The 14,088-nt window shown below is 47.9% G+C and overlaps 1 protein-coding gene across 1 annotated transcript in view; it reads left to right on the forward strand.

Annotated features, from left to right (window-relative positions):
• The first annotated feature begins 3,067 nt into the window (after positions 1 to 3,067).
• Positions 3,068 to 14,088, forward strand: part of LSAMP (limbic system associated membrane protein) — a 1,540,275-nt gene continuing 1,529,254 nt past the window's right edge. The window contains exon 1 of the mRNA XM_075906335.1: positions 3,068 to 3,432. Within this exon, the coding sequence (XP_075762450.1) occupies positions 3,366 to 3,432 (67 nt within the window). The 5' untranslated portion in view covers positions 3,068 to 3,365. The remainder of the gene's footprint in view (positions 3,433 to 14,088) is intronic.

The following is a 14,088-nucleotide window of genomic DNA, read 5'->3' on the forward strand; positions in this document are numbered from 1 at the left end:
CTTACGGGGTGTCTTCCATATAAGAGATCCTGAACTGGATTTTTATCCTGTTTCATGTTTCATGTGCTGGGTCAAAACATGAGAGGACTCCATACTTGTAAAACTAAATGGAGTTTTTACTAAGAGTTATTTAAAGAGGTACTGCAACTGCATTTACCATTCCGGCCATGTGCACCCGGACAGATTTCTAGGAGTCTCCTCCAATTTCTTCCCTCCTACAACCTGTGCACTTCCCTCCAAGTTCCATGGAGATTGCTACAGTTCCAGGGCAGTACAGAAATCCACTTCCTGCCCATGCGGCACGAACTAGGTAGTTCGAACTAGGCTTCCTAGTTCGAACTACCGTTACTCCTCGTGGAATGAGGAGTAACGGTAGTTCGAACTAGGAAGCCTAGTTCGAACTACCTAGTTCGTGCCGCGTGTAGCCACGCGGTATGGGGTTCGAACGAGCGGGGATTTAAAAATGGCGGCGCCCCGCTTATGCAAATGAAGCCCGGGAAATTCAAATCCCGGGCTTCATTTGCAATTGCGGTATGCCTACATTACCCCGCTAGTTCGAACTAGCGGGGTAGTGTAGACATACCCTATATGATTTATTTCAATACTTCTATTACAGTAGCCCTCAAAGACTCCAGGCAGGATTGAAGTTTCATTGAACTAGATGCTGTACATACCCATAATGTCACATGGTCCCTTCTCACAGGGACTGCACCTAGAGCTCATTCCAGGTGGGCACATAAATCCAGTTCAGGTTCTTTTTCTTAGTTTGCATCTATAAACCGAGAACATATGGATACTCTGAAGGAAATTGCAGGGTGAAGTTAATGTCCATGTGGCATCTCTTTTGGGAATACCCTTAGGTGATTTGAGTGCACCCAACATTTAAGAAGGAGAGGCAGTAAATAGGAAAAGTGTTCCTTCATTTACTCGCTTGATATTAACCAACTTTTCATTTTTCAAAGATCAAATCTACTATATATTTTAGAAAATGTGTGTGTCTATCTGTGTGTCCAGCCATCTGGGAATCCATTTGTTCAAGTGTTCAGAGCTAGGACCACCAAATTTGGTATTCAGCTTTCTTTTATAACTTAAAGAAGTAGTGCTGTGTTTTGGCACCGCTAAATCAGAGCTTAAGGTTTGAAATCTAGAAGACATTGTTATTGGAAACCAAAGTGACTCGAGCCCTTTTTTGTTAAAACCTAGCAAATGATTAGAGTATATAGGGATGAAGAAAAAAAAATACATTTGATAGAATTCCTGTCTTTAAAAAATCACTACAAGAAATTCAATAGAAAAAAATTAACAATCCCTTTTTTAAAGAAGTCCAAAATAAAAATTAACTTCCTAAAAATACAAGCATTTTAATAATGCATGTACATTTTCCTTTTATTAAAAAAATTAATTGACTTCTTGACCTGAACAACGCCGGGTAAATCTACTAATAGGAAAATATTTTGAAAGGTGCTGTCTCTTTGTGAGTAAGAATTCCTCCCCCTTCGCGTAGCCTCAGCATAGTATCCCGGGGGTTAGGAGGGTCACAAGACCAGCATGATTTTCTTTGCACACACATCTAGTTGCATTTAAAATGAAGCATTTGCAGAGTTGTTGACACCTCACGGAAAACTTTAAGAAACGTTCTATTTAGAGACCAGTGTGGCTGCTGCAGCATGTCATACTCGATGCTATTTTTCTTCCCCTTGCTTCTATTACTGAGACGTTGGCATTGAAACAGAATCTTTTGTTTAGAATTATTGCGTTAGATCCCCACCTGAGGGCCACGTTGTTGTTTATAGGAAGTGCAAGGATCACGTAAGAATCCTTGGCACTTTAAGCAAAGCTTGACGTGTTAGCGCTGGTCTCGTGGGCAAATCCACGTATCAGGTAATTATATTGTGCCTCCCTCCACCCCGCAGTTTCAGTTGTGAAAGGGATTTACTCCCTTACTAAACCATTATGCAGTGTAGCTCTGGATGATTATGCAGGTGCTGTATTCCATCAGAGAGCTGGCTGCATTTTGGTGAGGGGAGAAGTGATTTCTGTGTATTGGCTGTGTGCCTCTTTGAGTCTCTGAAGCACTGCGGAGATCCTTTGGGAAAAGAGGGCACTCCTGTATGTAGTTAACGTTGTTATTCTCTCTTTGTGACCTCAGTATGGGCTGCTGTGGTGACAAAAGTAAGGGGGCATCATGGTCCAAATGACAGCATAAGGCTGCTGAACCAGGCCTCCTGGGTTCTTATCCTGGCTCTATCACAGACTTGTTTCTTCAAGGTCACCCAATCACTTTGCTTGTGTTTCCGCAGCTGGGAAAAAGATACCTTCTTTTGGGAAAGACTTGGCGACGCGAGAGATGAAAAGCTCCCTTGTAAAGAATTATTATTTATTGTTTGTTTATTTTATTTTGTATGTTTCACACAGAAAGATGACTTCGGGTGGGCATAAGCCACTGGAGCCAATAAATGTGTATGGAAAAAGTTGCTGGTACCCTGGAAGTATCCTTCAGTAACTAAGAAAAGGAAGGGAGATGTGGGACACTTCCTGGAAAAAAAATGTTTGCAAGCAAAATTTTCTTAGTAGAATGGGCCTAGCTGGTCCCTGGCGATCTGTGCTAAAGGCAATAGAGTTCCTGCACGGATCAATGGGGCCCAGTGTTTCAAACTTTTCCTGGGGGCACCAGTGTCTCTGTGCCTACAGACCACATTCCTTAATTTCCCCACTGGCCTCCAGTGTACTGTTACTAACAGAGCAGGCCCCTTATGCTGGAGTTCCTAATGCAGAACTTTACTGTGAGATATGAGAAATCAAATCAGCCCTACTGCTCTTTTGGTTGTGTCAATGGGGAAATGATTCCCCTTTCGCTCAATAACTTTTCCTGCACCCCTGGGAGAAGAGCCCAGAGCAGTAGTGAGCCCTGCATAGTTCCTGCACCCAGGATCGGAGATGTGCGTTTGATGCTCCATCCATATTTCTATAATATCTATAAAATGGTCTGGCTGGCAACACTAGGTGGCAGAGGTGGGATCTTTTCTGCTCTGAGCGCTGTCCTATAAGGCATTGCTTGTTTAAGTACAGTCGCATTTAGTTGGAGCTGCAGGAGAGAGAGACAGAGAGATTCTCTGTGTTTACAGCCAGTGCAGGCTATGCCGAGCCTCTAACCTGGCCCCCCTTTCTCCAGCACTTGAAGGAGAGAGTGAGAGGTTATTTGGGAATCTGGCTACCGTTGGCCAGCTTTCTCTGCACTGGATTGTCTGAGCTAGTAGAACAGAGACCGGGGAGACCGAAAGGAGACAAGAATCCCGTCTTATTTTTGAAAAAGAGAGCGAGAGAGAGCAAGACAGGAAGAAAGAGAGAGACAGACAGACAGAAGCATGAGGACCTACTGGCTGCACAGCATCTGGGTGCTGGGATTCTTCCTGTCCCTCTTCTCCTTGCAAGGTAGGTGATGCTCCTTCTTCCTTAATGCCTCCCCCTATCCCCTTGTTTGACTGGGGGCTGACAGACTGAGGATGAGTTGGAGCATGAAGCTACATCTATTTAAATTCCTCGTTCCCCTTCTTCAGGAAGTAAGAACCAAGGAAAGATTATTTATTGCTGGTGAATCCTCTGGTTAGAGGACACCACCTGTGCCTGACTTGCTGCTGGATTTGTGTTCTTTGCAGGGGTGGAGGGGGGGATTGGAAAAGGAAGGGGCAGGATGGAGCTGAGTGTCCCTGTTCTACTTCCATACGCAGCCTGCGTTGCCTGGCACTGTGGGTTACGAGTGACGATGCGCCTCACCTTTCTGTGGAAATCACTGTTAAGTTTTTAGAAGGTGCCTTTGTGGCTCTTTAAAGTGTCCATGCAAACACTGCCTCCTTCTCTCGCTTCCAGAGGAAGAAAAAAAATAGCAGGGAAGGCAGAGATGGGAGAAGGAAATACTCTGGGTATTGGCTCTTGCCAAGTCCGGAATTGTCAGCTGTGTTCATGCTTAGAGAGCCAAGAGTAAGTAGACTGTACTTTGAAAGGATGATAGACATTGGTGGTTGGTTTCGAAGGGCTTTCTGTAAACAAGGGTTTAAGGGTGAATGCATACTGTACCGGGAGTACAAACCAGCACACTCTGCCTGAATATACAGATTTGTATCTCAGACACAGGGCAACACACTCACTCATACATGCTAATAATCACATACCCACACCCGTAAATGTAATATACAGTGTGTGTACACTGCCTCCGGCTCACTGTGCCACACACACGTCTATCTCTCTGTCACATGCAATTCGTACGATGTCACACACATGCATAGACTCACTACCAGAGCCCTCGCTCTCACTCGCACACTCTTGATCCATTTCCCTAGCACCATGGGTTGCACATACGCCCCCTATATCCACCATGGAGCACCCTTACTGCACACATACATGCTATCTGCATGTCAGGCCTAGTCTCTGTCACATGTTGCCTCTCCCTCCCATCCTCCCTCTCGCCCCTCTCTCACCCCCCCCCCATCTTTGCTGTGGGTCATTCTCATACACACCTTCTGACTCTCACACAGTACTGCTTGCATGCACACTGTCTCACAGCCTGCTTTTCTCCCTAGCTCACCCTTGTGCACGGACTGTCCCTCTATCTTGTATACTGTACTCAGCACCCACAGACACCCACACTCCCACGCTCTCCCTGCGGCCCATGCACACTTTCTATCCTACATGTTAACACAATCTCTCTTGCTCCCCCGCTCACCCTTTCCCCACCACTGTTGCATGCCCTCCTTGCTCCCATACGCCTCCCCTCTCTCTCTGCACGCATTATCACACTTATCTCTTGCACTCGCTCCCCGGGTCACACATACATGCTCTCCTTATCTCGCTCAGATTTTTTCCCTCTCAGATTCACACGTTCTCCGCTCCGGATTGGGAAACTGCCGCTTTCTCCTCCCCAAACCCCCATTTCCAAGGAAGGAGAGAGCATTTTTTCAATACACACTCATATATACATCCTCCCAAAGACCCCACTAAATGCTTAACCACTGTGAGCTGTGCAGTCTAATAGCTTGGTGTGCATGTCCCTCTGCTCGGGGAGAGCGCTCAAGGACCCATCATGGAAAATGGACACGACCACTTCACAGACTCCAAACACCACCTTCTATCTCAGATGCTTATTTTCCAACTAACACCACCGATGTGTGAGCTATACAGTGCTTCCCGTGCACAAGCTTGTGTGACCAGTGACCAGGAGATCCCAAATCTGGCAGAGTCTGGAGCCGTTTTCACCTTTCACAGAGATTCTGGTCCTATGGCTTCCACCCCAGACCATGCTAATCTTGGGAGCTGCTACTCTTCAACCCGTTCCCATGCACTAGTTGCATAACAACTGCACAAAGCCTCTAAACTGTGTGTTTCCCTGATGCTGCCAGAGACATTTAACCCTTTGAATGCTGAGCTGCCATGTAGCCTCTGGAGTGGAAGAGACACTGGGGTCAGAGCTACGATTCCGCTCTCCTCCCAACTTTGGGCTAGACTGGACAACCAGCAGTGGAGTGGACATCTCTAGTCCTCCGCAAATGAGAGCCTACTGAGGGCAGTGGAGGGAGGGGCTGCCCAGGAGAGGCAGGGCGCTAAGGTGAGCCAACCAAAAGGAGCTGAAGGGGTTAAAAAGAAAAATGCTGCACTTCACCGGTATACAAGGGGAAGGAGCTCAGCCTGTGTCAGTAACACTGGCAAGTGGGACTGTGCAGGGCCATTGCTTTAGAGTATGGGAGGATTAATTTGGATGGGGAATACCCTCACATGGCTTCCAAACACCCTCCGAGCAATGCACATCGCAGGCAGCTAGCCAACTGGGATGGATGTAAAACAGGCTGGCCCCCGTTGGTCTGTCTGGGGGTGTATGTGCAGTCAGAGGCGACATTTCCCTTGTTCCAGTCTCCCACGGGTGACTGAGCTGAGAGCAAGAGGGAGCTGGGCTGATGTTGTGGGGCACAGCCGAGCTCTGATTGAATGGCAGGCAATGGAGGAAGAGAGGATCACAGCTGAGGCTGGCAGGAGAGCTAAGGACTGCATAGTGCCAAGTGACTCACACAGGCTGTCTCCTCTGGTGCCTTTGCCAGGGTACACGAAGCAGAGAGGACATTCGACCTGTCTGGCTAGGCTCAGGGGAGTGTGGGATGGAGATGGGGCTTCGCTCGCTTTCCCCTCATTAGGGCTAGAAGCTTGCAGCATTGCACTGAGTTGCACTCTCTTCACTCCTGTGTTTAGCTTGGTGGCTCAGGTTTCCCGTGCTTCCCTGCCTCTGCTTGGTGGCAGGATAGGACACTGGCTCTGCCTGCCCTCGCCCTTAGGCTGGATCAATGTCCCTGCATTTCCCGATGCCAAAGTGGGCTCTGACAATCCCTGCCGTGTGGTGCCTTGGCCCCACTGCCTGGCTTGAGCTAGAGACACACAGCTCCCATGCACTCCAGTGCCCCCCTCAGGCTGGTACCTCTGGGGCTTCCTCCTTCACCGTAACATGCCCTCAGAGCTGCACAGATTTCAGTGTATTGGTTTCTTTGCCAGTATTTGACCCTCACCTCATTTCTCCACAGACATTTAATTAGCCACTGTAGCACGGTGTATGAGAGAGGGGGATGCATGCGTGTGGGGCGACAGCACGGCATGTGTGTGTTAGCCTGTGGTGACTGCGTGCAGGGGAATGCGATGGGTTTGTGCAGTGCCTGTGTGTCACGAGCCAAGGGAGAAGCCTTTCCCCACTTCCTTGAATATACTTTTCTTTCTAGTTATTTTCAGGGTGTCTAATGCAATCAGGGAACCCCTGCACACACGCACAGCTGTATTGACGAGATAACGACTCTCTGAGCTGGCTTGTGTTCCCTTAAGTGATGAAGATGTGCAAGGCCCAAGGTGAAGCTCAGCTTACTTACAGGCTCCAAAGGAGGGGGGTGGGGCCGGGGGAGAAGGCAGAAACAGACCAGTGAATGGCATACCAAACCCAAGGATTTTTCAGTCAGACCCTATGAATTTGCTCTAGCCCTGCTCCAACACCCACAGACCATTGTAACTCAATATGGACAATAGCCTCTACCCCAGTAATGACCCAGTTACTCCACCAGTTAAACGCCGCCACTTTCAGCCCTGTGATCGGACGGCTTTGCTATGCCACGGAGGGGCCCGCTTCAGCTCTCAGCCTCTAATGCCCCTCTCCTGCCCTGAGACCAGTATCCTCAGGAAGGCTCTGAGACTACTGCTGGGAACAAAGAGCCAAGTGGTCTCTGGCACTCGCATGGGTTTTATGAGGGCAAAGGACCTACTCGTTCACTGAACTTGTCAGAGAAGCTGTGTGGGGGGGGGAGGGAAGGGGTTCAGCCCCCAAGCTTAAGATCATGCAGCGATTGCTCCCCTCTGCCCTTTAACTGGGGAGAGGGGTGCATTCCTGTATATTGCAAACAGGGCCGGCCCACAACATTTTGGCAGGGAGCTCAAAAGGCCCCCCATGGCCCCTCGCTTGGGCCAAAACTTTGGACCTCAATTCTGCCTTCTGCCTGTTCTACTCCTCTCATGGTACTGCAGAGAGAATACATATGCACCAGCAGCAGACACAATTTTCTACACTCTGGGCTAGTGGCGCCCCTCCCCCCCCACTGTCTGGCACCTGAGGCGGCTGCCTCAGTTAGCCTCATGGTAGGGCCAGCCCTGATTGCGAGTACCAGCAAGAGAACAAACAACTTAAAGGAGTCACCAGCTGCATTTCCTTTCACCCCACAAACAGCAGAGGTGAGATGCTCTCTTCCAGCACCTTCTACTCATTGGGAGAGGCAGCCCTTCAGAACCTGAGCCGCCTTGTCCTGTGTCAGCAGTGCCTCCTTCAGGCCCCCTTGGACTACTGCTAGCGAGGCACCAGTGGGCTAGCTGTCACCCCGGAGATGGGAGTCTGGCTCTTTTTAGGGTATGCAGCTCTCTGAGCAATCAAGCTGGGTTGGGGGATTGGTGAGTGGGCGGGTGAACGAAGAGAGTGCTATTTGGCAGTTTCATGGTATTTCTGGGATCACTTCATTCCTCCTCTTTATGCTGTAAAATGGGAGCAAAGGATGGTGGTGTGAGATGAAGAGCCAATGAAAGGAAAGTCTCCTACACTGGGTGCACAGAAAACCCGCAGAACTCCCTGCTGGAGGAGGATGATTGGGGCCAATTACTAAGTTTTGGAATGGGCTGGGTGATCTTATGACCATTAGCAAACTAGCTGGAGAGCAAGGTGAAAACTTGCCCTTCAGGGCAACATAAGGTGATTCCCATGGGGATTGGTGTGGAATTTATCTGGCCGTCCAACAACAGAATTGCACGACTGCTCAGATACCTTACTAGTGGGGGTCTTTTTTCTGGGAGACACTGCTAGTGGCAGGAGATTGTGTTCAGTGGCAAATCCTCTATCTTTAAGAAATTCCCTTTTCCTTAAAGAAGAATGTGCTGTGATTTCATGTGCTGTTCAGATTCAGCCAGGGAATCGCTTTGACAGATGAAGTACTCTCCTTGTTATCATTTTGTCCAGGAGAAAAAAAATATCAGTCACAGCACAGACCATCTTGTCCAGCTCTGATAATAAGAGAAAATGGTGAGGGCAGAATGGATAGCACGTGAGGTGAGCAGTTGAAACAGTTCCCAGGGCGGGGCATGGAGAAACAATTGGGGGATAGGTACAGGAACAATCTTGCCATCAATTAGGGATATGGAGCCAATTCCATATGAGGAGAGACGGAGACTGTTCATTTTAGGAAAAATAGGATTAAGGTGGAATATGGCAGAGGTCTTGTGGTGTGGTGAAAATTAACAAGGAGGTGTTATTTACCCTTTTACATAAAGCAAGACCTACAGGTCACCCAATGAAATCAATAGGCAGTGGGTCTCAAACAAATAAAAGGAAGTACAGTACTTCTTCACACAATGCACAGTCAACCTGTGGAACTCAGTGCCAGAGGATATTGTGAATGGCAAATGTATAACGGAGTTTGAAAAAGAATTAGCTAGGTTATGGAGGATAGGTCTATTGATGATGATTTGCTATGAAAGTCAGGGATGCAGCCTCATGCTCAGGGTTTCCCTAAGCCTCTGATTGCCAGGAGTTGGGACTGCCTTGTTCTGGCCATTCTTTCGGACACATCTGACACCAGCCATTGTTGGAAGACAGAATAGTGGCCTACCTGGACCCTTGGTCTGATTGAGTGTGGCCGTTCTTATGTACAGTATAGAACAGATGGGATTTGGGTGGCTGGGAGAGGTACAGAGACCTCTACTTCCACTGTGGGGCAGGAGGAGAGGACTCTTGGGGAAGAGGGCTCGCCTAGGGTGGGGGCAAAGAATCTGTCGGAAGGGAGAGGGACAGAGACAGCCCCTCAGAGTGTAGGACAGAAGAGGTTCTGGGGGGAGGAAAACAGGCTGAGAGTCAGGGGGACTCTGGGAATTAGTGATGCAAGTGCAAATGGGTGAAGAAAGAGAACCATTTGCCCTAATGTAGCCCAGAGGATAGTGAATCATAGAGCACTAGAACTGGAAGGGACCTCAAGAGGTCATCGATTCCAATCCCTTGCCCTCACGGCAGGACCCAGCACCATCTCGATCATCCCTGATAAATGTCTGTCCAGCCTGCTCTTAAATATCTCTAGAGGTAGAGATTGCACAACCTCCCTAGACAATTTATTCCAGCGTTTAGCCACCCTGACAGTTAGGAAGTTTTTGCAAATGTCCAACCTAAACCTCCCTTGCTGAAGTTTAAGCCCATTGCTTCTTGTCCTAGTCTCAGAGGCCAAAGAGAACAATTTCCCCCTGTCCTCCCTGTGACATCCTTTTAGATACCTGAAAACCGCTATCATGCCCCATGTCAATCTTCCCTTTCCCAAACTAAACAAACCCAATTCTTTTAGCCTTCCCTCATAGCTCATGTTTTCTGACCTTTAATCATTTTTGTTGCTCTTCTTTGGATCTTCTCCAATTTCTCCACATCTTTCTTGAAATGTGGTGCCCAGAACTGGACGGAATACTCCAAATGAAGCCTAATGAGCACAGAGTACAGTGGAAAAATGACTTCTCGTGTCTTGCTCAACAACACTCCTGTTAAGGCATCCCAAACTCATGTTTGCTCTTTTTTTTTTTTTTTTTTTGCCATGGTTAGGGTTATGGCCCAAGGGCTTATCCCAGTCTTAGCTGGAGCATAGATGTGGAAGGTGAGGTGCTGCCCAGTGTATCCTGGGATTCCTTCCCACCAGGGCAAGGCTCCCTATCCCACTGAAGCAGAAAGAAGGGGGAGGTGCTCTGAAAGGTCCACCTCTGTTTCCCCACGTCACAGCAGTGTTTGCCCTGGTTCAGGCTGATGCTCCCTTCCTTGATCATCTTCTTCCAAAGCATCAAAGATAGCCATGGATAGAGAAGGGACATGGATGAGGTGGGACTTTGAGCTGGCACCAAGCATTGCCTCTCTCACGTGCGTGGCTGTCTGGTGGTTGTTCACATGCTTGGGATCTTACATCAACATATGTGGGGTCAGGAAGGAATTTCCCACCAGGCTAGATTGGCAGGGACTGTGGGGGTTTCCACCTTTCTCTACAACGTGCAGGTGCCAGTCACTTGCCAAGAGTATCTAGGAAATCTCACTTAATTATTTCCATGCCATTGCAGAAGCCACAGACATTGTTGTACTTCGGTCCCTCCTATTCTCTGCCTGGGGTGTGTCATTCCTGTGGGCTGTAAAGTTTGGTCTAAAGTTTGATTGTTGGGTTTGGGGGCGGAGGGGCAGGTCCAGGGCTGGGTTTTGTCAGAGGCCTGTAATATGTAGGAAGTCAGACTAGATGATGTGATGGTTCCTTCTGGCCTTAAATTCTACAGGTTTTACAGTATAAGCAGGCAGCTGGCTGATGGGACCAGACTCTCACCACCTTAGGGCTATACCCTGGTGCTTTTGAAAGCCCTGTGGTAAATTCTGGGCCTTGTGTTTCCACTGGAAAAAGTGTCTTTCTTCATTCTCTTTCCCACTTATTCGTGAGTCCAGAGCAAAATTTGGTGTTGATTTGTATTTCTTCTGTTACTGAATCCTACAGCTTGAATTTCAGGGATAGGAGTGGAGGGGGAATGAGGAACATTTGTAGTAAGGCTGAAGGGCTGGGATCAGAGCCAGGGCTGGTGATTAGAATAAGATGTTTGGGTCTGGAGGCAGGTGAACGGTTTGAACTAAAATGAGAGGGACTTAGATGGAGATTTGAACTCAGAAACTGAAGTTTGTAAGTTTCGTGTTCAATTAGAGCCACAGTGAATTAACGTCTATGTCTGAAGCCAGCCTGTCCTTGAAATCAACTCTCTGCAGGACTTGGGCTCTGGCTGACCTTGGGGAAGTCTCTTTCCTTGTTCCTTTCAGGGCTGGAGAGACTCTCTCTTAAGTACAACAACCCGTAGTCCTTTTTTTGGTCATTTCTGTAAAAAAATGAAGAATTCTTCTGTGAAGGACACATGACAGAGAGAGAATAGGAGTGACAAAGGGGGGAATGAACAAGGAGACAAATAGAAGGCACTGACAACAGCCATGGAGTTTCCAGAAGGGAAATCAATAGTGTATCAGTGCATAGCCATACGAGTGTGAGTGTGCAATGCCTATGAGTAATCACAGGTTTCCCACTGTGTCCATTAGGACTTATATATAGTAGGTTGAAGGCTGGAACCACTTAATCCTTACAATTCACTGGGACAGTAACCATTAATATCCTCCCCTTGTACCCTCACACTCATCCACCAACATACAGCTAGGCACACTCTGGCTCTTAGGGTGCATCTACACAGCAGAGCTTAACTTGAAATAAGCTATGCAAATGGAGCTACGTCTATTGCGTAGCTTATTTCGAAATTGAGAGCATCTACACAGAACTTACTTCAAAATAGAGCACTCATCCTCCGACTTCCCTTATTCCTCGTACATTGAGGATTACAGGAGTCAGAGTAAGAAGTCTTCCAGCTTGACAGTATTTCAACACTATTTTGAAAGAACTGCCTGCTGTCAAGACGTGGACTAGGTTATTTCAAAATAACTCTTGTTATTTTGAAACAATGTTGCTGTGTAGTCGTACTACTCAAAGCCATGCCACAAGTTAATGGCATATATGACTCAAAGCCTTACAGAGTACTAGCTTTCTGCCCTGTGCCCAGAACCTCCAGGTGTAGAGGTGTTTGTAAAAATGCCCATGTGTGCATATGTTGGTCTATGTGTTTTCAAGTAAGGATTCATGTACACTCATTTCTCATGTATTCAAAAGAACATATATATTTTTTGCATGTATAGCTCTGTTCCAATGCACGTGAGTGTGTATTGGCCTTTGAGCACGGGGGGAGGGAGGGAAGTGTGCGTGCATGAATTTGTGACTTGCAAGTATACATTGGTTCAGGAAGCAGTTGCATGCATTCCTGAGCATGGGATCCAGAAGTGTGCATGTCTAGACACATGTCTTGGTATGAAGTCGTGGCTGTGTGCATTTGAAAGAGTTGTCTCTTTTGTTTTGAGAGATGCTTGCCTCAGACAGTGGGCAGTGGATTAGAGAGATGGAGGGAGAGGGAGTGTGTGTATGTATTAAAATGTGTATGATCACTACCGGTGAAGATGTGTGTACAGTAGGTGTATGTTAATAACTATGGTTGCTGAGAGCATGTGTTGGGAGGTATGTGTGGAGAGTATGCTGGTATCATCCAATGGATGCATATTAGTGTGCAATTAGGGCCAAATGTACTCTATAAGTGTATGTCTACACTACAGCACTAATTCGAACTAACTTAATTCAAATTAGTTAATTCGAACTTAGCTAATTCGAACTAGTGCATCTAGACCTAAAAACTAGTTCAAATTAGCATTTTGCTAATTCGAACTAGCATGTCCACATTGAGTGGACCCTGAACCGGGGTTAAGGCTGGCCGGAAGCAGTGCCGGCAGGGCATCAGATTAGGACTTAGAGCGTGGAGCTGCTGTCTCAGGCTAGCCGAGGGCTGTGCTTAAAGGGACCCGACCCCCATCCCAGACAGACAGTTCTCAGGGGTTCTCCGCTCGCTTGTCTAATTCGATGAGGGATAGCAAAGCAGTCCTGGCTTGGAGTGCCCTGAATGCTCACACTCGGCACATCACAGCACTCGGCCATCAGCCCTGCTGCACTTGCCGCAGTCTGCCATCCGGAGGGGGGGGTCAGTCGAGGGGCTTCAGGAGAGCTTCCACCCCAAGGAGCCCGCAGAGCCAGCCCAGTCCTCCCCATTGGGGGCTCGTACCCCATTCCTCCCTCACCTCCTTCCACTTACCCCTCCCCTTCCTGATGTACAAAATAAAGGACACGTGTGGTCAAAAATAGAAACTCTCTTTATTGAACAAAACTTGGGGAGACTGAGAAAAGGAGGTTGGAGAGGGGAAGAGAGAGGGTGGGAGAGGGGAGGGCAACTAAAATGATCAGGGGTTTGGAACAGGTCCCATATGAAGAGAGGCTAAAGAGACTGGGACTTTTCAGCTTAGAAAAGAGGAGACTGAGGGGGGGATATGATAGAGGTCTATAAAAGCATGAGTGGTGTGAAGAGGGTGCATAAAGAAAAGTTCTTCATTAGTTCCCATAATAGAAGGACTAGAGGACACCAAATGAAATGAATGGGTAGCAGGCTTCAAACTAATACAAGAAAGTTCTTCTTCACAAAGCAAATAGTCAACCTGTGGAACTCCTTGCTGCAGGAGGCTGTGAAGGCTAGAACTAGAACAGAGTTTAAAGAGAAGTGAGATAAAGTCATGGAGGTTGGGTCCATGGAGTGGTATTAGCCAGGGGGTAGAAATGGTGTCCCTGGCCTCTGTTTGTGGAAGGCTGGAGATGGATGGCACGAGAGAAATGGCTTGGTCATTGTCTTCGGTCCATCCCCTCCAGGGTACCTAGTGTTGGCCACTGTCGGCAGACAGGCTACTGGGCTAGATGGACCTTTAGTCTGACCCAGTACGGCCATTCTAAGCTCAGGGCTCAGGGTCGGGGGTCTCAGTGGACCACCTTGATTTTCATCCAAACCTGCTCCTTGGTGGCCAGGCTGGCAGCTCTCCTGCCCTAGACGGCCACTTTCCTGTGCCTAGTG

The sequence above is a fragment of the Pelodiscus sinensis genome, chromosome 1, assembly GCF_049634645.1.
Source record: "Pelodiscus sinensis isolate JC-2024 chromosome 1, ASM4963464v1, whole genome shotgun sequence".
NCBI classification, from domain to species: domain Eukaryota; kingdom Metazoa; phylum Chordata; order Testudines; family Trionychidae; genus Pelodiscus; species Pelodiscus sinensis.